At 31.6% G+C, this 22,742-nt stretch overlaps 2 protein-coding genes and 1 long non-coding RNA gene across 3 annotated transcripts; all 3 read left to right on the top strand.

Moving 5' to 3' along the window:
- Positions 1–8,219: 8,219 nt before the first annotated feature.
- On the top strand, positions 8,220–10,212 carry LOC136269977 (uncharacterized). The gene is made up of 4 exons (XR_010707599.1): positions 8,220–9,176; positions 9,423–9,500; positions 9,587–9,709; positions 10,139–10,212. It is a non-coding gene; the product is annotated as an uncharacterized lncRNA (long non-coding RNA).
- Positions 10,213–10,570: 358 nt separating this feature from the next.
- On the top strand, positions 10,571–14,468 carry LOC136275814 (chitin synthase chs-2-like). Its single transcript, XM_066085856.1, has 5 exons — positions 10,571–10,761; positions 11,287–11,391; positions 12,334–12,469; positions 12,965–13,165; positions 14,287–14,468. The coding sequence occupies exons 1-5, from the start codon at positions 10,687–10,689 to the stop codon at positions 14,466–14,468; spliced, it is 699 nt and encodes a 232-aa protein (XP_065941928.1). The 5' UTR covers positions 10,571–10,686.
- On the top strand, positions 14,316–22,238 carry LOC105336663 (chitin synthase). Its single transcript, XM_066066037.1, has 7 exons — positions 14,316–14,436; positions 14,801–15,527; positions 16,451–16,551; positions 16,630–16,795; positions 16,882–17,003; positions 21,188–21,333; positions 21,682–22,238. Exons 2-7 carry the CDS (start codon positions 15,399–15,401, stop codon positions 21,828–21,830), a joined length of 813 nt encoding a protein of 270 aa, XP_065922109.1. The 5' UTR covers positions 14,316–14,436; positions 14,801–15,398; the 3' UTR covers positions 21,831–22,238.
- The last annotated feature ends 504 nt before the right edge of the window (positions 22,239–22,742 follow it).

The raw sequence follows: 22,742 nt of genomic DNA on the forward strand, positions 1-22,742 counted from the left end.
GTGATAAACACGCAAAATACACGACACAAAAATAACTCTGATTATTTTGAAGCAGTGAACAATTATTATCTGTGAGGAGTAGAAAAGACATATTTCTATTAACAAGCCTGTCCAGGAGAATCTTGGCGAGCCTTGTATGTGTTTTGTTTATAATAAATACGCATGCGTAATAGTATTTAATTTAAGGTTGATCTCAGTAACACGTTACGATATATATATATATATATATATATATATATATATATATATATATATATATATATATATATATATATATATATATATATATATTATACGTAATAATTAATTTTAATGAAATAATTAGATTTATTTCATGGAACAAATTTTCATTTTATGAAAGTTTATACATTTATGAGTAGTACAGAAATGCCTAGCCCCATTGATTAGTTTATTCAATTTTTTTTATGCAAAATGCGCCGTACTGTCTCTTTAAAAAGCTCTGGTAAACTCTCAAAAAATATAATTCAATGCTTTTAAAGCTGCTTGGTCCGATTTTATATTAAATTTAAGCACGCTTTTAAACGATGGCTATGCTTAGTGTATGTATAATAATAGACATTGCAGTAGTTTTACCCGTCAATTATGCCAAATTTCAAAGAATAAAAATACGTGCAAAATGTGTTAACAAAACAACGACATTAAAAGGTACCTCGTTATTTCGCCTCATGTTAATTTTCACCCCTGACGACGAGACGGGTATAGTTGTATTACGAATTTGAAATCGCCTTAAATAAAGGTCGAAATGATCAGACAAATTACAAATAAACATGTGTACGTTTTGTTCGCTAATATATCTAAAGTCTACTTTCTTTACAATCGATGCATAGCACGCGGGTTGAATAACCCTAATCATTCGGGGGACGAAACCAAGCGGTTTCCTTTTCTAAACATTCCCGTGATGCATTTTGGTTTGTTTTTTCGTTTGCCCAAAGAGAAATTATTTCTATTTACTTTGAATATTTGTAACTTTGAAAGGGGACTGATTCTGCTGATGTAAATAGGAGAAAGTCCATATCTTTCTAAGATAAATGATTTGTATGAAAAAAAAAATTGATACTGTAATTACAAAAAAAAAATCGGACCAAGCAGAAGAAGAAATGAATTCATGAAAGAATTGGTTCGCCATATTAATTTCAATCGTCTCTACTGTCAGTGGGGTATATATACCGGTCAAGAAAGTTACGGCCGGTTGCTTTCCGATTGAGAGGCACTCAGATTGCACAGACTTCTATATTATACTTGAACGCTTGTAAAAAAAAATAAAGGAAACAACAAACAATAAAACACAAAAAAAATATTTATTCCTTGAAAGAATTTCCAAAGTATTAGTATTCTTTTTGGCACAAATAGTGCTGCCTTATTTCGCATGCGCATCAAAAAAAAAACCACGTGGGTCGTTCATATAGCGTGCATAATGTCTTATTCTTTTTTGAGACCCCAGTGGCACTACTTTAGACACAGTAGATACGTGATAGTAAATCCAAGAAAGTAACAAAGTAACATTATTCCCATCGGTTTCTACTAAAACACTCCCGTTTCTAAATAGCTGCAATAATGTAGCCCTCTCCGATTTTTTATATCTGATGTTTACTGGAGAGGGCTACAATTCCACAGGATCTCCGTAATGGTGCAGAATTAAGTTTTTAATGCGGCTGACTTCGGTCTGAAAAGATCGATTTTATATTTGTCTTCCTTGAGATAAAATGATTTTTTAATTCAGGTTGAACAAATTAATCGTATATAAATCAAAACCAGATAAAACACATCAGCATGTTTACCAGTCGTCTTTTTCAGCAGCCATGACAGTTCTCGCGTGATTTTATGGGATGTACGCTTGGAGTTTTGATGGGCTTGATAACGTGAATGTCAGTGTAAATAATTGATCTTACCTCGTTATATCACTAAAACATCATTTAAGGAAATGGTATATAATGAAAAATTCATATTTACCGCGTTAATTATGTTTATAATAGGGGAATTCCTACATTCAGTTCAAGATCCGCTCCTGAATTCTCATTGGCTGTCCCAAAATAAAACCGGTCAAGGGCAGTAGACATGGCGGACAAATTCAACTTTCGTTGTTGACATACACGAAAAGTAACCGATATATGGACTATACTTGATATTTTTGGATTAATTTATGCCATAGACATCTACAACGTTTGAGTTCAGGTAAGAAATGCAAATGTTATTGTCATTTATAAACGATTTGAGACGAAATCGTTGCGGGAGTGAAGCACTTGCACCATTACGGAGATCCTATTGAGTTGTAGCCCTCTCCCTAAAAAAAAATAAATTTTTGTTATACCTTTAGTATGTATATATTACGTTTTAAACAGATATAAACTTCAAACACATTCAATGTACAGGTAGCAACCATTATCTTACTTCCGCTCAATCTAAATAAAATATGCAAAAACACTTTGAAAAATCATATATATTTTGATTTTGTTTTAAAGTGCCTTTTTAATTTTATTTTTACAAAAAAAAATTTCTGGTATTTTTTTTTTTTTTTTTTTTTTTGTGCTTTTTGAGAAATATTTCTGAAATTGTTTTATTGATGCTGAAATCAAAATACCCAAGATATCTACTCCCCATGTCAATTTTAACCTATAATAAAAAAAAGGTTTTATCGCCAAAACTCGGCCTCTATCTCTGCAGCGTAATGGGTGTAACTTTGATTTACTGGCGATTTGAGTCCTGAGTTTGAATACTAAAGAGTCTTTGTTTATATAATAAGTTGAAAAAACTTTAAAATAAAAGTTTAACCTTAATTGATTGTTTCTGTCATTTTCAAGTCAGACAGATTGTAAAAATCCATATCGTAACAAATTTATAGGTTTCGGCTTGTATGTTGTTTTGCATTTTATTACATGCAGTTTTGTGATATAATTATATTAAATTCAATGTGAATAACAAACATTGTCAAAGGAAATTGAAATACACCTATTACGATAAAAGTAAAAGAAATTATCTTGCTTTCAAAGCATTTTTCATCCACGTATCAAGCCAAGGGAATTCTTACCTTATTTTCATCGTTGCAATCTGGAATGAGTGATTTCGGTGTTTGTGTATCGACATACAAATGATTGGTATTCTACAAAAAAATAAGTGATCATGTTAGGGGAAAAAAGGTTATACCGAAGCATCGGTGGTTGCACCCCTTGATCTTTGTGAAGCTGGTCTACGTAGAGCCACTAAGACAAGCAGTTGGTTGGAAAGATATGTGTAATATAAACAATACAAGACTTATTAAGTTTGTCTTATTTAAAAGGCAGAATTATGATACGAACAAAATTAATTTCGGATAATTTTAAAGTTTGTGATCATTGCTGAGCATCGGAGATCGTTAAAAATTATACACAGTTATAAATAATTTAACTGCATACAATTATAATAAAACAAATATTTACGATGTTTTATGTGCAAACAAGATGCATATTGTTTATATAAGAATCTGTTTTTCCACTCACATTCTTTTATTTTAGAATTGATATTTGGTAAAAATATACATATGCATGTTAATATATACGCTACAAATTTCCTTAAAATATTTATGTTTCTTCATATTTGCAGATTCAAATTTACATGTTATCGAAATCGTCATTCTTATAATATTTGAGGGCTCAATATATGCTGTAAGAAGTTTTATAAAGATTGGGTGAATAATATGAGATTAAAAAAATGAAATGAAATACCTGCTAGATCAAAAATTCAGCCTTTAGTGCTATAATAACAACAAAAATTAAAATCAACAAAATGAAATGAAAAGTACTTTCGAATGAAAAAAAAAATCAAATAAAAAATCATTTAATGATATTTGTATTTTTCACCAAATATATGCTTTGACTCTATCAAAACCAATCAATATATAGTACGTTTAGTGGTTTTGTGACAAGCTGAGGTGTTATCTTTTAATTAAGTTAAGAAAGTTACAAGCGTTTAAGGCGGCGCAGCAGTAACATAAAAAACCTGTACTGGCACTGTACCAGTTATCGGCTAAAATTTAACGATTTCTTTTCGTATTTCCTTATTTCTTGATATTTTTTAAAAACACTTGACATACTTTAAATGGTGAACACCTTGTTTATCCATATTTTAAATTATATTATTTTTTAGAACCCAAAACATTGTTTTGTGATTTTTAAAACGCCCCGAATTTGCCGAGTTTTCACGATTTAGTGTACCAGTTATCGGCTTCGTGATAATAACATAGTAAAATTCCTGTGTATGTTGATTTTATACATTGCAACATGCAATTTGAATTATGTCCCTTGTGGGGTCAGACTAAAGGTCGTAGGGGTTATGATACATAAACACACCTCTTAAAATTATTCGTTTGTTATCATACGGTAATGCACAAAATCGTTGACTATTCAATACATATTTGTGCAATCAGGCGTTCAACTGCACAATGAATCTCACCGAATTTAGTGAACTCCCTTTGTTTATGCATGTTATATGTATTGATATAATATGTCAAATCAAAGAAGGGATATAATAATGTATCACAGAGGTAATATTCTATTTTTAACTTATTACGTCACATCCCTCACTGCTGAAAGTGCACACATGTAAATCAGCGGTAAACAATGATCTTTTAAGCTCATATTTAAAACATATTCCAGAAAGTTTTCAAGCAAACTTACTTTTCTTCGAAACAGACGACTGAATTAAAAAATCTCAGTCGCGTGCTATTAACCCGAACTGTCAGTTTAGCCGATAACTGGTACAGTGTCAGTAAAGACCTAAGCGGTATATATTCAAAAAAAGGAATTTACAAAAAGTTTAACCTTATGAAGCTCAGTTTTTAGTGGTAATAAAAACATATGTGTTGCTGTAATGTACAAACACGTCTTATCAAAGAGCTGCACACAGAAAGAGAGGGGGGGGGGGAGAGAGAGAGAGAGAGAGAGGGAAGAGAGAGTGTTACAGTTTCTTGTATGCAATTTTCCATGATTCGTTTGCTTTACATTAAACTTTATAAACAGAAGAGCACCGCCCTCTACATATAAAGTGTGTATAGGTGTGTGTATCCATATATATAATTATCTCTTTAAAATGCATTAGGTTCCGAATTCCTTACACTCATTACAATTTCATATCAGAAGCAATTGGTGAAGATATTGTTGAAAAGGGCCATCCTTAGACATCTATTTTTCCGATCAGGACGCTCAAAATTTTTAATAATTTTTTTGAAAAAATGGTATGAGGGCATATTGAAAAAAAACCTGTTTAATACCATGTATCTAAATAAAAAAAACTTACTTTTAAAACATTAACCAGTAAGTGTTAAATAAAATTTCAGAAACAAAAATAAACTTGCTATTACGTCTATACAATTTAATGTACATCAAATAAAAATTAAGGTATATAAAATGAATGATAAGGTACTATTTGTAGACACTGCAACCTTATCTTCTTCATGTTTTTGAGTCGTTTGCCGTAAAGTATAATCACATATTTAAAAGATCGCCTATCAATTAACCTGTCTTTCAAATGCATAATGTAAACGACAAACATTTAATACGATATTCATATAATTTCATACAATGAAATTATCAGATTTAATCATTGAGATGTGTGTGTCTCAGAATTGATAAAATATTTGATAGGTTATTCATAGTTTTTAAGCATTACCTTACAGTTAAACTTGTTACTCGAGTGTAAATCCTTGATTCTTGATAATGTTCACTTTAACAGTTTTGATTATATATATATATATATATATATATATATATATATATATATATATATATATATATATATATATATATATATATATATATATATATATATATATATATATATATATATATATATTAAATAAACCCTTTAGCAAAGAGTCTTTGTGTACTTTAAACATTTGGTATGAGAGTGATATTTTAGAAAATCATTTCCTTTTCTATTTAATCAGGATTTTTTTTTCAAAAAAAATTGAATGGCAGACTTGTAAATGAGTTAGCTTATTTACATTGCGACTGACTTTTTTCTATCATTAAATAGATATCATTCTTTATGTGAACGATGCAAAAGAGAAAATCATCATACAAATACACAAAAATGACTTTAAAATATTTGATCACATTACAAAATCGTTAACTTTTTAAAGAAAGAAAAACTAATCTCATGTTTAAACGTTACATTTATTGAATGTCTTGTAAATCATCGAAAAATGTTGTTATAGAAGAAGAAAATATATCTTAAATTACTTGAAACACAAAATTCTCACTCATTTTCTCAAGTATAATGCATAAGTTATTCGTTGCTTCTACACTTCCTGATGTATCTTCTGCTTATAACATGTTCCATTGTTACGTGTTTCAATGACTTCTTGGAAAGGGAAAAAAACCCGCATGACGTTAACGTTATAAAATCATTTCTTGTAAAAGTATGCTATAGCTTTCAATGATCGTTTCGGGATACATGTACTTTCATTTTAAATAATTTTTTTTTGTGAAAAAAAACCATAATTGTAACAGTAAAATTACATCTTTAGTAAAGTTTATTCATTAAAACTTTCTTTAATTTCGACCCATATAGGTTGAATCTGTAATTCATCATATTAATAAGTAACTAAAAGGTGACTTTTGCAGACATTTTACTTACGTTCCAGTTTCATACTGTGCTAGATAATTATTTGAATTATAAAATGATATATATTTTATATACAGCTGGACGGTTGGTGTCCATAAGTGTTTATATATTTTATATTTTATCCCTGTTCAACATAAGTTAAAAATCTAAATCAGAATACACCAATACTGGGTTGTTGTTTTTTTTAAATATTAGAATCTATGTCTATCGGAAAGGTACTGTAAAATATTTAACGAATTAGTATTATCAATCAGTTTACTTGACAATTACAATTGACAAGTGCACATAAAACATATATACACTTCCTAGGAGGTCAATATTTTTGATTTCAAAGTATCTTTTGTGCACTGTTGCAGTTGCATCAAGAAATTACATGTCGTATTAGTAATTAAGTGATGTTGATCTTTCAGTACTTTCATGTTGTTAAAATATTGTAGCATGAATATTGGTAATGCTAATATAGAAATGCATTATAAAGTTACAGACGATGAGAATTATGATTAAAACACTGTAAAATTTGAGTCTCTTTCAAAACTACCGAAAATAACCATCACCTTATTGAAACTTAATGCACAGGAAATCCGGAACTTTATTTTACATTTTCATTGTCTTTGATAATGACGAATATAAACTTTACTGCCATGTAAAAACAGATGCCCTGTGGATGTTTGCATAATCATACCCGTTAGAAACATCGTTCATTCAAATCTCCTGTGATCAGAATATATAATTATCTATCCTAAAATCGACTGGTTTCGGGTTAATGCATTTAGACATCTTATTTAATGAGACTTTAACAATATTGAGTGTTATCGACGGTGCACCTGAAACTGTTTTGTACAACGGAATGCGAAATTTGAATTAAGTGTAATGTACGGCACACAATAATGGCATGGGCCATGTACAGCTCACCAGTTTAAATAATTGTAAAAGCTTTTTTACAAAGAAAAGAAGACTTCAAAATAAAACTGATGTAGTAATTATTTATTGGGTTTTTTTCCAGAAATTTATATATGAAGCGTAATCTGTTGTCAAAATAATCGCATTTGAAAAAAATATTCGTACGAAATTTGCACGATCTAAGCGAGCTTTGTGCGATGTAAACGCATTAAATCTTGCGATATATTTAGCGTCTACATCTATAGCTATATATGGGACTGTTTTACAACGAAAGCGACTGTTGAAAGATAATGCCGTGGATTCGCGCGAGAGACCAGGTGATTAGACTAATCAGTTCAGGTTAAAAACAATTAAACACAAATGTAATTGTTTTGAAAATGCTAAATAAATTCATGAATTTACAGCAATTTTGCATGACAAGCACATGTGATATTTTTCTTCGCCAATGCTGCACCAAAAAATAGTCCTTGTCAGATTCTAAACTTGATTACTAATCTATGTCAAGTTGTAAATTATTAAAAAAGAAAGGAAGAAAATATGATATTTTAATTTACTTTTACTTGATTATATGAAAGTTTAATCAAATTTACTTTGACAACTCGATAACCAGATAAGACTTCTTCATTAAGTTTAACAAACATACATAGTCCCCATTTTTTTTTTCTTTTTATTTTGTAGTGCATTGTACTGGCTGTCTGTCAGTCTGTTGGACTCTGCCTCCTCGTGTTTCATTTGCTGTCAAAAATAGGAACAATTCAAGGACTTCTGGTGCTGAGTGCAACAGGGGTTATCCCAAGTCTTCTAAAATTGCCTCACACTCTCAAAAAAAGCAATTTGCATCAACAAACTACAAACAAAAAACGTAATTCGCTACCAAAAAAGATCTTCATTTTTTCGGTGGATATGCTAGCACTTCTTTTGCAGATGTCAGTCGGAGCATTGATTTTCATTCCGGACGTGAAGTTCTTTTGTCGAATATCAACACTCCATGGGAACAAAGTGCATACCCCTAACGGTGATATAATCACAGAATGCATCAATGGTTTTGGGTCATGTTTCATGGCATTATTTGCTTTATTCTTAGCATCATTCGCATGGTGGGAAAACTTTCTTGAAAGTTTAAAAGAAAAGAAAAATTGTGACCACATACGATTGAAAACACTCATTTCAGACATCCAAGCCGACTTAAACAAAAACCGTGCATACATTAATATATTTGTATCTTTGTTCAAAATTCTAACGTCATTTGTTCTTACAAGTTTTCTTGCAAAATGCAAACTATATGATCCAGAGACATGGATGGAATTAGCAGAACATAGTTTTCATGATGTTTTAAATATAATACTTTTAGTCTGATCTAGTATTGTTTGTTACTGTAAAGCATGTCTTGCTTGTAAATTACAAATGCAAATATTTTCATTTGCTATTCCATGTCTGCTCTCTACACCAATAGCATCGGGCATAATGGCTTATTTATGTTTAAGAAGAGGGGATTTTTTGTCCAGGAATTTTAATTTTGACTGTGACTCTGATTGTGACGTCAATTATTTAAAGTCCAACTACTATCTTGTTCTGGCCTCTTTATGGATCCTGTCACTGTATTGGATTGCCGGACACATATGGTTTCCAAAGCAGAAGAGGATAGCAACAATCGAAAGGTACAGACCCCTGAGAGTGAATGAAAGTAAATAACAATTTTAAAAAATATTTATCAATGCAATCGATTTTACAATTATATATATTTTCTAGCAACGTATTAAAACATTTAAAGTAGAGAAAAAACAAAATATAAATTAAAGATTCAGATTTGTGTGAAGGTTAAAATTTTAAAATATGACCTCATTTTGTTGATTTTATGATGTGTAAATATACCTAACCATTGAACTTTGTATCATCTATTATAGCTTATTTGTTAATCCTTTTAACTGTGGAATACTGTTAGAACAGGACTTGGTTCTGAATAGAAAACGTGATCAAGACAAGTAAGCTAGATTTCATATTTTAATTACTAAAAATAATGGGTTATATACATTTTGTACATTTTTATATTCAAATTCTATTTTGACAGAGTTCAAACACAAAAGGATAAGAACAAGTTTGACAAAGATAATATACCTATGGTTTACGCATGCGCAACAATGTGGCACGAATCACGAATGGAAATGAAACAACTGTTGAAGTCCCTATTGAGGTAATATTTCAGTGAATATAATACAGTGAAAATTTATATCTTAGGGTACCTGTACCTTCTTGATTTTTTCATAAAGCCCATTTACAAATTTTGATTGAGATTTCAAAATGCCTTGCTATTCTTTATTCATTTAATGTCATGATCAAAATAATTACAAATACTTACCTGGGGCGTTAGAAATTTTGACTAATAGTATATATACATGTACATGTATGAATTATAAAATTATTAAAAAATAAAAATGTTGACTTATCGTGGCCAAAAAACTGTTGGTTTGGTCTTACATATAGTTGATATAGAGGGATTTAATAATAATATAATATGATAATGCACTTTAATAATTAACAATTTTAATTGAAATGTCTATACATTATACTATAATCGTTGAAAATGAGCAAAATAAAAAACTTGTAAGCATTCATATTGTAGAGTGGATAAAGATCAAGCTGAACGAGAAAATCAATATCCGAACGATTTTTATCGATTTGAAGGTAATTGTTTTTAAAGAACAAATCACTGGTCATCGGACTTGGATAATATTTGATGGTAAGACAGAACTGAAAAATGTGTAAAAGTAATATGGATTTTTTTTGGAAAAAGTAATTTTTCATGAAATATTGAAATAAATTTAACTAACACTTTTTTTTATAGTTCATATGTTTTGATGACGCATATAAAGATAACGGATGTGTTAACGAATTCGTCACAAAATAAAACTCAGTCATAGACGATGCTACAAAGTAACACTATAGCATTCACATATATAAAATAACATACACAGTTTCAATTTTACTTTTACAAACTCACACATATGTATGTTGTTACTCCTATGGTCGAAGAGGTTTTGACATTTTATGAATGAAAATCCTATGAATATCTGACAATAATTCATTTTTAGTAAGCGCAATTCTGAGCGAATTGATCTGGAGGGGCCATATAAATTCCCAACATGTTATGGAGAGCAGAAAGTCTACAAAATGCCTGAAGGAAACTTCATGTTTATTCATTTGAAAGATAAAACTAAAATACGACGTAAAAAGAGATGGTCACAGGTCAGTCTTTTCTTTAGCACAAACATGTTCAATTTGCATGTACTATGATTAGCATTGCAAATTTGATAAACAAAAGTTGACAAAATCAGAGGTACTAGGAGCAAGCTTACATGATACCCTCCCTTTTTATGTAAAGAAAAACTGTCCCGAAGTTCTTGAATAAGGAAGTTATTAACCAGATACGAATTTTGCATTTTTCTTTCGAATGACATTGAAAATCGCCATATGGCCTTACGACAAATTATAACACTTCTTTGTCATATGCAATGCTTGCGTGAAGTAAGAACGTCCAATGATCCTCCATAAGAATAGAAACTATTGAGTAAACAGACAAGTTGATTACTATGTACCTCCAAATATTTTCTACGGGGGGTATGACAACAGCATAGATAAAATAATGCAAATATTGAAATATTGCTTCTTCTTATTTACACTATTTCGACAGTTTTAAAATGCACCTTAGCAATCAAAAGGATTCGAACTTAACTTTATTAAATACTTATTCATCTGATCTACTTAAAACAGGTCATGTATTTGTACTACTTGCTGGGATATAGACTTCATATGGAGAAAGAATACATGCAGAAAAAAGACAACAACGTTGACATCGATGATCTTTTTAAAATGAAGGTAACAATGATTATTTACTTCACCTGCTATTACATGTACAAAGAACGTATTCATATCGAATAACATGTCACTTTACATGTATATTTGCTTCCGACGCCACTGTCATATAAACATATGTATACACATATACATTATTTTCTTATCCGAGAGGTATATATGCTGAATTTCATTATCATTCAAATTCTGAAATTAATGAATTTGATAAAACGTAAAACGATATATTATTTCACTTTTAAATGTAGCCGATATGATAATACTTATGACACATTTTGTTGACCAGATTTGAAATAGGAAAAATTATATTGGCAAAACTTCAACACCAAAAATGATGTAATTGAAACCTAGTATCTTTCTGAAAAAATATCAAATCAACAATTATGCAACACAATTAATATTGTAGGAATCAATTTCTGGATTCTTCAATCTGTAATGCATCTAGATAAACAATGTACAAAAAAGCTTTACTTTTTTCATTTACCTTAAATGGTGAATAAGTTAAATTTCAACTGTCCTTTGATTGATTCATATGTGTACTATTAAGGTAGAATGACACATTGTCATAAAATGGCTGGCTTCTGATCGAAACGACATTTTGTTTTATTAAAAGGATTTTATCAACTGCAACTTATAACCTACCTCATAGCCAGGCTTGTGATTACTTCATACCGAGTTCGAATCCCGCAGGGGCTTTTGTTGTTACTTACTTAATTAATATTTTTAGATATTAATTTTTTATCCCCAAAATGCAATTTTTTCGCTTATTTGACATAATTATGTATAGTTAATTTATCATTATATCTTTCATAATCAAACAATTTACAGTTAATTTGAGTGACTTTTTTAAGGTGTGTTATTCCACATTAAAAGTAGATATATTTGTAACATGTTGTTTTATATTTTAGAAATTAGGATTGCATGCTTAAACTTATGATATGATTGTAGGCTGAGAATACCTTTATTCTTGCACTGGACGGTGATGTGGATTTCACACATGGTGCTGTCAGAATTCTCATCGATAGAATGAAGAAAGACAAAACTGTTGGGGCAGCCTGTGGACGAATACACTCTATTGGAAACGGTCTGTGTCTCCTCAAATGTGCTCACTTTTTTTAACTTGTTGGATACAACTATATTATTATGAATTTACTATATTCATCACACATTATGTATGGGTAAGATCTTTTCTTCAGAAGACTAAATTGTATCTGTCGTATTACTAATACAGAATCGTTATCGGATCTTTTAGATATACATGTAACATCACTAACTTGACAAACTCTGACGTCAACATATTATTGCTTGCCGAATTGAAAGCTCGATCTTTGATAAACAGATAAAAAAATTAACTTAAAATCGTCCTTTCTTTCTTCAGTCATTCCAAAAAATTTGCAAATCTTAAACACCTGTTTTGTTTTTCGTAGATCCACGTTACATACATGTTAAATCATTTAAATATATAGGTACACGTGTTGCAGTTTCCATTGATCATTTCTTTTGTTCTCTTTTTTTTCTGCAACGGGAATAAATTCCATTGCAAAATATCAAGCTTATTAATAGATTCGTTTTATTGTAGGGCCAATTGTGTGGTATCAAAAATTTGAATATGCAATTGCCCATTGGCTACAAAAAGCTACTGAACACGTCCTGGGGTGTGTGTTGTGTTCTCCAGGATGTTTCAGTCTTTTCCGAGGATCTGCTTTAATGGATGACAATGTAATGGGAAAGTATGTTCAGGTTCCCACAAATGCAACTGAAGTCCTGATGTACGACTTAGGCAAGTTATTTAGTCAATTTTGTAGTCTTTAGCACATATGATCATACTGTTCAAAACAACAAGTATCTTTGAAAATCATAATTCAATTTATAAAGTTGTATGTTTATTTTCATTTTAAAAATGTCCAATTGATTTGCTAATGTTTTTTCTTTAAAAATAATTAACAACTTAATACTTCACTAATAGATTATACTTACACTTCTCAGGTGCTTAATCCTCGCTTACGATAGATAATTCTCACTAATATTTCACTCATCATGTATTTTATTTTTCTGGTATACTCTAGGTTTAGTGTTGTACTGTTACGGAGAAAACACTTAATATTATAATCTGGTGTAATATGTCAAGGTCATGATATAGACCATATTATATCTATTGCATGTGAAATGTCTATATAGATCTAGCATATTGATTAGAGAAAAGGTGAGCAAAATCATATAACCAACGCCCCCCCCCCCCCCCCCCCCCACACACACACTTATTATAAAAAGTAGCGTCATTGGTCCGAATCTTGACTATTTATGAGATAATTTTATTATTAAAATACATAGGCGTCCAGTAATAATATCGTTAAAGGTTAAAATTCACATCCACTGATAATAAAAAAAAAATTACGCGAATAATGTACATATGCAGGCAAACATCGTGTTTCTTGAAAGCGTGTACCTATTAAATTAAGACTTATATTAATAAAACAATCGGATATGAATTGAATAATACTTACTATGTTTTCTGCTGCACGTACATGTACCAGAGATATAGACAGAGGGGTATGCAAGGATGCATCTTATCAAATCATTAATTTATTAGGTTATATTATACTTCTGAGATACAAAGTGATGATTCGTTATCTGGACGTAACCTTATCTCTTTTTATTGCTCTTTCTATTACGCTTCATGTACGATAAAGGGTCTTAAAGGATTCGTTACCTGGACGTAACTTTGTCTTTACTTATTGTTTTTTTTTTCATTTCAATACTTGTTTTATAAAGGGTCATGCTTTTAAACGATAATAAGTAAAAAAAAAAAAGCTTTCTAAATTAAGAGCTCTGAACTGACCATTTTTACGTGAAATATGTAATTTTCAAACTAAACACCTTATCCAAAACTGATTTTTGCAGGTGAGGACCGCTGGCTGTGCACACTTCTGTTTCAACAAAGAAAGCGCTGGGGTCCGACAACGCTTGCAAATATCATGGCACTTCTACAAAACTTGGAGAAAGTTGTAAAAGAAAATCCAAATATAAGCTGGCTGTACATTATATATTTAGGTGAGCATGTAAATGGGAGGAAGATACGATAAACGAACTTTTATTCGCGTGCTTGAAATTTTCGTGATTTTCGCAAAAACCTCAATATCTCTAATATTTTTTTCGCCGCGGACTAGTATTTGCCATGCATTTGTACTTAAACATCAGGTATTGAAAAGGCTTAGTCGCGAACCAGCTTATCCCGGGTACATCGCGAAATAAAGTCGTTACGAATAAAAGTTGGTTTACAATTACAGTATATCTTGCTACGATCTGTGTCAGCAAAGTTCGACGCAAGAAAAAAAGTGCTAAATTATTGCAGTTCTTGAATTTTCATTGATTAAATGTGTAACCTCTATGTTCCTTTACGTGTATCTTTATCTAGGTTCTTTAATGGTTTCAACTATCATAGGGCCATCAACAATTCTGATGCTCATCGCCGGAGCTTTCGTAACGGTATTTGATATAAGCATTGTGAATGCATATATTGCCTCCGTTATTCCAGGAGTTCTGTTCTTTGTCATATGCCTTGTGTGTTCAACAAAGGTGCAGCTAATCGTAGCCCAAGTTCTCAGTGGATTTTATGTCATAATAATGATGGTGGTAATGGTTGGACTTCTCATTACTGCACTAACTCAGTCATTTTACCATCCGAGTGTGATATTTTTACTTGGGCTTGTCCTTATATTTGTCGTTGCGGCGTTGTTGCATCCTCTAGAATGGGTTAATATCTTATACGGATTCCTATATTTCGTATCCATTCCAAGTGGATTTTTAGTACAGTTATTTACTCGCTGTGTAATCTAAATGACGTGGCATGGGGAACAAGAGAAAATTCAACACCAGGAAAAGAAAAAATCAAAGACAATGGAGTTTTGTCAAATATATTTTCCCCCGTTTCAAATCTAGTAAAGAACAGTTTTCAACGAGATAGTTCCGACAAAGAAAAACTCTTTTTAAATCTTCTACAAGAGACAATAAGCATGCTTGGTCATAAAAATCAAAGTGCAGATAGTGTGTACAAAAGTGACTTGCCATCTGGTGATGTAGCTGATCAACCACCCAAGGATGAGAACAGCACCCACGAAAAAGACGCTCAAACTACACCTAAGGTTGGTACGCTGGCAAACTCTAAGAATATAATCATCACACTTACATTTTTTCTACATGATCAAAAACTTAAAACATCACGTAGTTTAGCTCGAAATTTGCATTTGTTATATTGTTAAATGGACGTTTTCGGTTGAAAAGCGGCATAGAAAAAAATATTGTTATATCCTCATATATAATCAACTATGCAGTTCTTATCAATTAGCAATCCTATCAATACTATTATTTCAAATGTTAATTGTTGACTGGTCTGCCCGTAAAATATTGAAGTTATCTGTTAGGTTGCAGTTTATTAATATTTGTCAAGTATTGCGCATATATAATTGTGCGATGACTGGTCGTTACCCTTTCTGGTAGTTGCACCTGTAAATGATATTCATTTTGATATATCTTTTGTACCTGAAAAATAAAATAAAGACATAGTTACGTATCAAGGCAAAAGAATGGCTTTTGAGAAGGTGTCACCACGCAACAAATCCATAGTAACGCAATTGTAAAAGCTTTTTAATGCAAAAACGTGGTATCATCTTTCTAAAAGGCATTATAACACCTTTTGTCAAGCGTTATAATGCGTATCCAAAGAGCACTAAAACGCTTTTCTAAAAAGTTTTATACTATAAATGTTTTAGTGCGAACACAGATTTTTCGAAATCTCGAATAAGTCGTTCGCGTCCCCGATAACATTCTTTACACATCTTTGCAAACTTTAACGGTTATATCGAATTCAGATTAAACGCGTTATAACTTATAATTTTTCAGTAACATATGTTTATACATGTAAAAGGTTTTCCAAATGTATATTTGTAAACGGTTGGGATATTGAAATAACGTGCATCAGGTTTTGTTCCATTTAGAATTTTAAATTTAGAAATAATTTCTTTGACGTTAAAAATTGAAAATACATACTTTTTCTTTCTTAATGCAGGCTAATAATTCTAAATGTTGGATAGACGAAGGCCCATTCCAAGGGGAAAAACTAACTATGGATAAAAATGAAAGCAAGTTTTGGCAGGATCTCGTCGAAAAGTGAGTTCCATCTTCATAGCTTATATTTTGTAAGACTTTGCAGCAAGGTGAAATATATTTGCAACTTTTTGGTTGTAGATACTTAGATCCTAAAGATGTAAAGATGAAAAAAGACTTAACAGGAGAATTAAAGGAACTCCGAAACAATGTATGCAGTGGTATGGCCCTTGTGAATATCTTGTGGATAACCGTCAACTTCATGTTCCAGTTCAGAAGCCCAACTGTAGTAACTTTTCAACTTCCGGTATGTCAAAAAATTTTAACCTCAGCATAGAAAATAAGGAATCGTAATAATAACCACCATTATTTCATACTATTTGTAAATTGTAGATAGAAGATTATGGAGACGAACATGGCATCTATGAGATGAAAATCGAGATGTTGGGGCTGTTGTTTATCATATTTTTTCTTGTTCTTCTTTTAATCCAGTTCTGTGGCATGGTCATGCACAGGTAAGATAAATTTTAGGTATTCGTGGCACATTATTTTAAACTTTGTCACTACCTGCATCTTATTAGATGGTGCTCTGGGAATGCATTGTAAAGTGTAAAGAACAAAGATTGTGTTAAAATTTCAAGGATCTGCGATAAATAGTTTCTTAGAAATCTTTGACGAAAATGTCTTTAAACATATGGCAAAAACAAAATCGCCATTTAACAAGAAGATTACTGCCGATAGGTCAATAAAATCTAACCAAATGACAAACCTAAGCAAGGAGTGTGTTTAAAGTTTTAGCATCTATGGTTAATAGTTGCTGAGAAATCTGACCAAAATTTGTTGAAAATATTAGGCTTAAAATTCAAAGTAGTGATTTAACAGGAAGTTGACCTCTGATGTATTTTAAAATTTAAAATGCACGCATGCTTAAGCGAAGGTTGTGTTAAAATTTCAAGCATCTGCGCGTACAAGTTGCGGACAACATCATATACTGTGGAATCATTAGAATTCGTGGTGGCTCAATTTTCGTGGTAATCGTGGGTAGGCCTCACCCACAAATTTACATCCTCTACGAAAACTAATGATAATAAATTTCTTTACATACTGAAATTAAAAACCGACGCATCCACGGAAATTACATTTCCACGAATAAGCAAAATGCTGACAATCCACGAACATTGGCCCCCTCGAAATTAAACGATTCCACAGTATAATCCTTTAGTCTAAAAATAAACAAGGTCGTCATATAACAGAACTTTGATGTCTAATTGGTACACAAATGAATCTCACAATATGACATATGTAATCAAAAAGTACGTTGTAACTCAAAAACATTATTCTGCGATTAATAGTTGCTGAAAAATCGTTGAAGGAAATTTGTTACGGACAGACGCGCATACACACATATCATGGTACTGTGTTCAACAGTAAACATCTTGTCTTTCGGAATTTGGGCATAATAATACAAATTTTGAAACAACATACATTGACAATTTCAGCTTTTTGTATCATTTTGTAAGCTCTTTAACGCCTTCTTTTTCTAACGTCAGTCAATCAACACAGACATCAATAAGTTTGTTATACAACAACAACAACAAAAATCTATTATTTAAATTACAATCTAAGTTAAAATTATTTTTTCAAACAATGAGAGATCTTCTGATCTAGAGATATTTTGAGTGTTTTACTTTTCTGTGCAATTGATAATGTTAGCTATTAACTAGAAAACCGTCCAGTCAGGAAGGGCCCGCTATGACAATTAATATAGAGAAGTGAAAAAAACTTTGAATTCCATCCTCTTTATATTAACAGTGATGAAAAATAAATGCCCGGCAGAAGATGTAAAGAACTGGAATATATATGATATCGTGATTTGTAGTTGGATATGATTTTCATGCAACAATTAAAGTTTTTTTTTTTTTTTTAGCCTTAGTGAGGGGATAAAACACACAAGTTGGATAAAAATCATATTATACTACAAATCATATGAGATTATATTTATCCCATGTTTTATACACCACAATCAATGTTTACACTGTTTATAAAAGTCCACATTAGTTTACTTCATTATGCCTACACAAATCCCATTGTAAAGTCACAACTTTGGGATATCAAAAAATATCCAATGAGTCATATCCACGGGATAAAGGGGGTTAACATGGGATGAAATAAAATTTGTTAAAAACAAACAAAGAATTGATACCAATGCAATGATACCTAGGCTTTGCCTCAACTTCAAACAAACATCACTTGCAGACACATGTGTAAGGTAATACATAAAACAGATAAAGACAGACCTTAGATTTTCTGAAACAGGCAAGATAATGAATCTCAGGGGATTCATTATCCTGCTCTCATCCATTTATTGAATTTAATCAGGGCTTACAGAAGGAACATTTTCAGGTTCTATTCTTCAGTTTTCTTTCATATAAACATAGCAACCAAAATCAACAACAACACCAAAACATCCATTAAAAAAGAAAAAAAAAATAAAAAAAATGATATCTAATAAAAAAAAATTTTTTTTTTATTTATTGTAATTTATATACTTTTTTTATTTAACAGAATATAAGTATTTGGACTAGAATTAAATATATTCTTTATCAAATACCATCCTTTAAACTGAGGGGTAAAAATATTAGGGTGCAGCTCATGGAATAAGAGTTTAATTTGCTTCAAAACAAACATCAGTGCAGACAAAGGTGTTCATTAATCTCGATATGACAGATAGAGATAATCCTCTAAATTTTCTGCAGCAGACAAGATAATTAATCCCAGGGGATTAATTGTTCTGCTCTCTCATCCTTTTCTTCAAAATTTAAAATAAGAATTTTTTTTCAGAAATGACAGAATGGGGTTATTATCTGTTTACCTGTTAAAATTAACAGCATTAAGGCAGAACAAAAATAAAATAAAAATAAAAAAATAAAATAGTGAAAAAGGATATCTTAATATATATCTTGGTTTTAGAATTCAATATATCATAAATTATTGTGTACGGTATTTTAACCAAAATAAAATATGAATATTATATTTTAAATCCATATTTCAAAGAATGTACACAATACTACGCATAATTCAAAATTGACCTTAACTTCAGAACAAAGTTCATTTGCAGACACAGGCAGTGCAGTAATTAATCTCATTGTGACAGATAAACATAAAGCTTAGGGTTTTCTTCCTGTGGAAGGTTAATTAATCCAAAAGGACAAATATTGCACAGCCTTCCATGTATACAATGGTAACAGTCTCAGCAGTTATCTTTCTTTGTTCATTCATTCTCAGCAGTTCAGGGTTGGCAAAAAAGCGGGAAATACTCATATTTCCCAGGACAGTGGGAAATACTGGGAATTCCCGGGAATTACTGGTATTTCCCGGGAAATACTGGGAAATAAAGTTTAACTACATATAATAGTACTTTATACTTAGTCTTAATCAAATCTGTTGGGATGTAGACAATAGTACACCTTGTCAGCTATGAACTTTTATAATAGTCTTTTAATTTTAACAAGTTTTGACTAGCCAGTAATGTATTGGTTATTTTCTTATGAATATTCCAAACATGATTTATTCATACACCATTGTTATTTGTTTTTAAGACTTAAGTCAAGTAAAGGTGCATTTATACAGTTACCTAAAACATGATATCAAAAATTCCATTTTCTGGTTATTTGGTGTATGTGAAAATGAGCCAAGAAAATTATGAATATAAAGTGTAACCTGTGTCACTTCCTCAGTATGCAACACACTTGAGAAGCCAATTAGCCCCACTCATAGTATATATCTCCCCAAAACAGGAGCACAAAACTGTCAAGAGTCAATTATTAAAACAACATTGATTGTTTAATTGTTACTTGTAACACATATACAGTAATTATGACAGTTTATTTTGTGCTTTGAATTATAAACCTGTAAAACACTAAACTTGGGGTACAAAAAGCTAGAAAATATTTGTACTCTAGCAGCTATAGAAGTCTTTGGGAATGGGTGATCTTGTGAATTTAACATTCATAAACTGACAGTGAAATGGCAAAGTATGCTAAATGGTGTTTTGATGCTTATTGTCAACAACTTATATCCTTAACATACATTTTACATTGAGCAAATTAAAGAAATAAAGATTATAAATTTGTATTTCCCAGTTTAGTGAAAATCAGTAGTATTTACCAGGACGGGAAATACCGGTATTTACCACCGGTAATTCCCAGCACTGGTATTTCCCGGCCAACCTTGCAGCAGTTATCTCTCTTTGCCCATTCATTCTTATGCATAGTTAGGAATCTACCCCACCACTCCAGCTCCAAACCAGAAGACATAGAGAACCAAACTTAGCATCAACATATGTATTTCTGCCTGCTGAAATACCATACCAAATTTGAACTTGATTGGGCAACCATAAAAACAGTTATTAGAAAAAAAACAGAAAATTTTTGGACGGAAGAGTGACAGACGGACGGACAGAAGGACGGACGGACAGTGTGATTACTATAGGGCACCCGCAAATCCTTGCGGGGCCCTAATTATCAAATTGATGTAAATAAATGATTTTTTGCAGCAAATTGTAAGATTTAACATGAAACGTTTGTGTTTGAATAAACACAATTTCACAATACTGGAAAATTTATGTTTGTATGCCAATTCTGTTTACATAAATCAAAACCAATTTGATTAAAATATCTTGAAAAAATATTTCTTGTAGATTGGGAACATTCATACATCTCGTAGCTATTACAGAACTTTGGAATCCAATTAGCACAAAACAGATAAACCGGCCTCCAAAAAATGACAGCGTTCAATCGATCGAAATATCTACTCTGATACAAATACGACAATTACAAGAATATGGTTTGTTAGTTTTTTTTTAATATGGACACATTTCATACAAATGGTGCTTTACTTGAAGTTAAAGATTGATAGATTCATTTTAACAAGAGCTTGGACTTTGGATAGTTGTGTCAAACAGCAATGTAACGTAAGCGTGTTTATTTCATTGCTAGCCACTCACCCATGGCTCTTTGAACTCAACAAGATTTGTGCGGCTTTTGAGCCAAAACTTACGCGATTGGTGCATATTTCGCTTGAAATTGTGTCATTTTAAACTTGTTTTGACGCAAGAAATAGATTGCTACGTCCAACCGAAAATCCAGGGTCTTGCTAAAATCGTTCTAATATCTTGAGAATTTTTTTTTGAAGGAACCAAATATATATCAACTCCATCCAGTTCTGAAATTAACAGTGAGCAGACAGAAGAGCTCCGGCATGGACAAAGTCAACCCAATCTGAGACACAGACTTAGCAAATCAGAAACAAGCAATCGAACAAACAAATCAAGTGAACATTAATTTATACACTTGATTGGGATCATGTGCTCACGTTAGACTTGATTGAAAAACAGTGTATTTAGTCAATAATAATAAAAATCGGAAATTATGTTGAATATGACGATTTAATTGTATTATAAAACATGTTTAGAATTTTATTTCACTGTTTCATAACAATATATCTTTTTGTAAACTGATATATGTTACATCCAAAAGGATGTTTTATCAATGATCCAACCATTAATATAAAAAAAACAAACAAACAAAAAACAAACAAACAAACCGACATTTATACGTTATGTGAACCCCACATAAATCAGTGAAACACGTTAGTAGGAATCCTAGACTGTTAAAACCGTCAAGCATTTTCAGAGAAGAAATGTACTATTTTGTATATCAAAAGACTACTGCTTTTATTATACGTAGATTTGTTACACGATAATGTGTTTGTAAAACACAATAAAGATTGCTCTCGAGCATACTCAAGTTGTAATGAATTTATTTAAGTTACTCTGATGTACTTTTAATATCACATAATTAGAAAAGCATATTCCATAATGATGATTGCGCATGCAACTTTGCGAAATTCTATAAAAGCGCATTATGACGCAGGGCGCCTATTGGGCAGGCCAGCGGAACAGAGGAGCCCCGATAGCTGTACCCTCTCTCATCATTAGGAAGCTGAAGCCTTAAAGCGTGGCAAGGTCCCAGCGCGAGCGGTCCTGTCCCATCCCAAGACGTCCAGCGCCGCAGAAGGAAGAGACGAGGGCCACTTTCACCCTGCCCCTTTCAAAATTGTGCGGAGCGAACTAACAAAATAAGTGACCACGTGACGGGTTGCAACCTTCGCCCTGTTTTTAGGAGGACTGTGCTTTTAAGGGAGAAAGCCACCGGAATGAGGCTCCGGGTGTGCGAGTGGTTGCCGGAGCAGAT

This window comes from Magallana gigas, chromosome 1 (genome assembly GCF_963853765.1).
Source record: "Magallana gigas chromosome 1, xbMagGiga1.1, whole genome shotgun sequence".
NCBI lineage: Eukaryota > Metazoa > Mollusca > Bivalvia > Ostreida > Ostreidae > Magallana > Magallana gigas.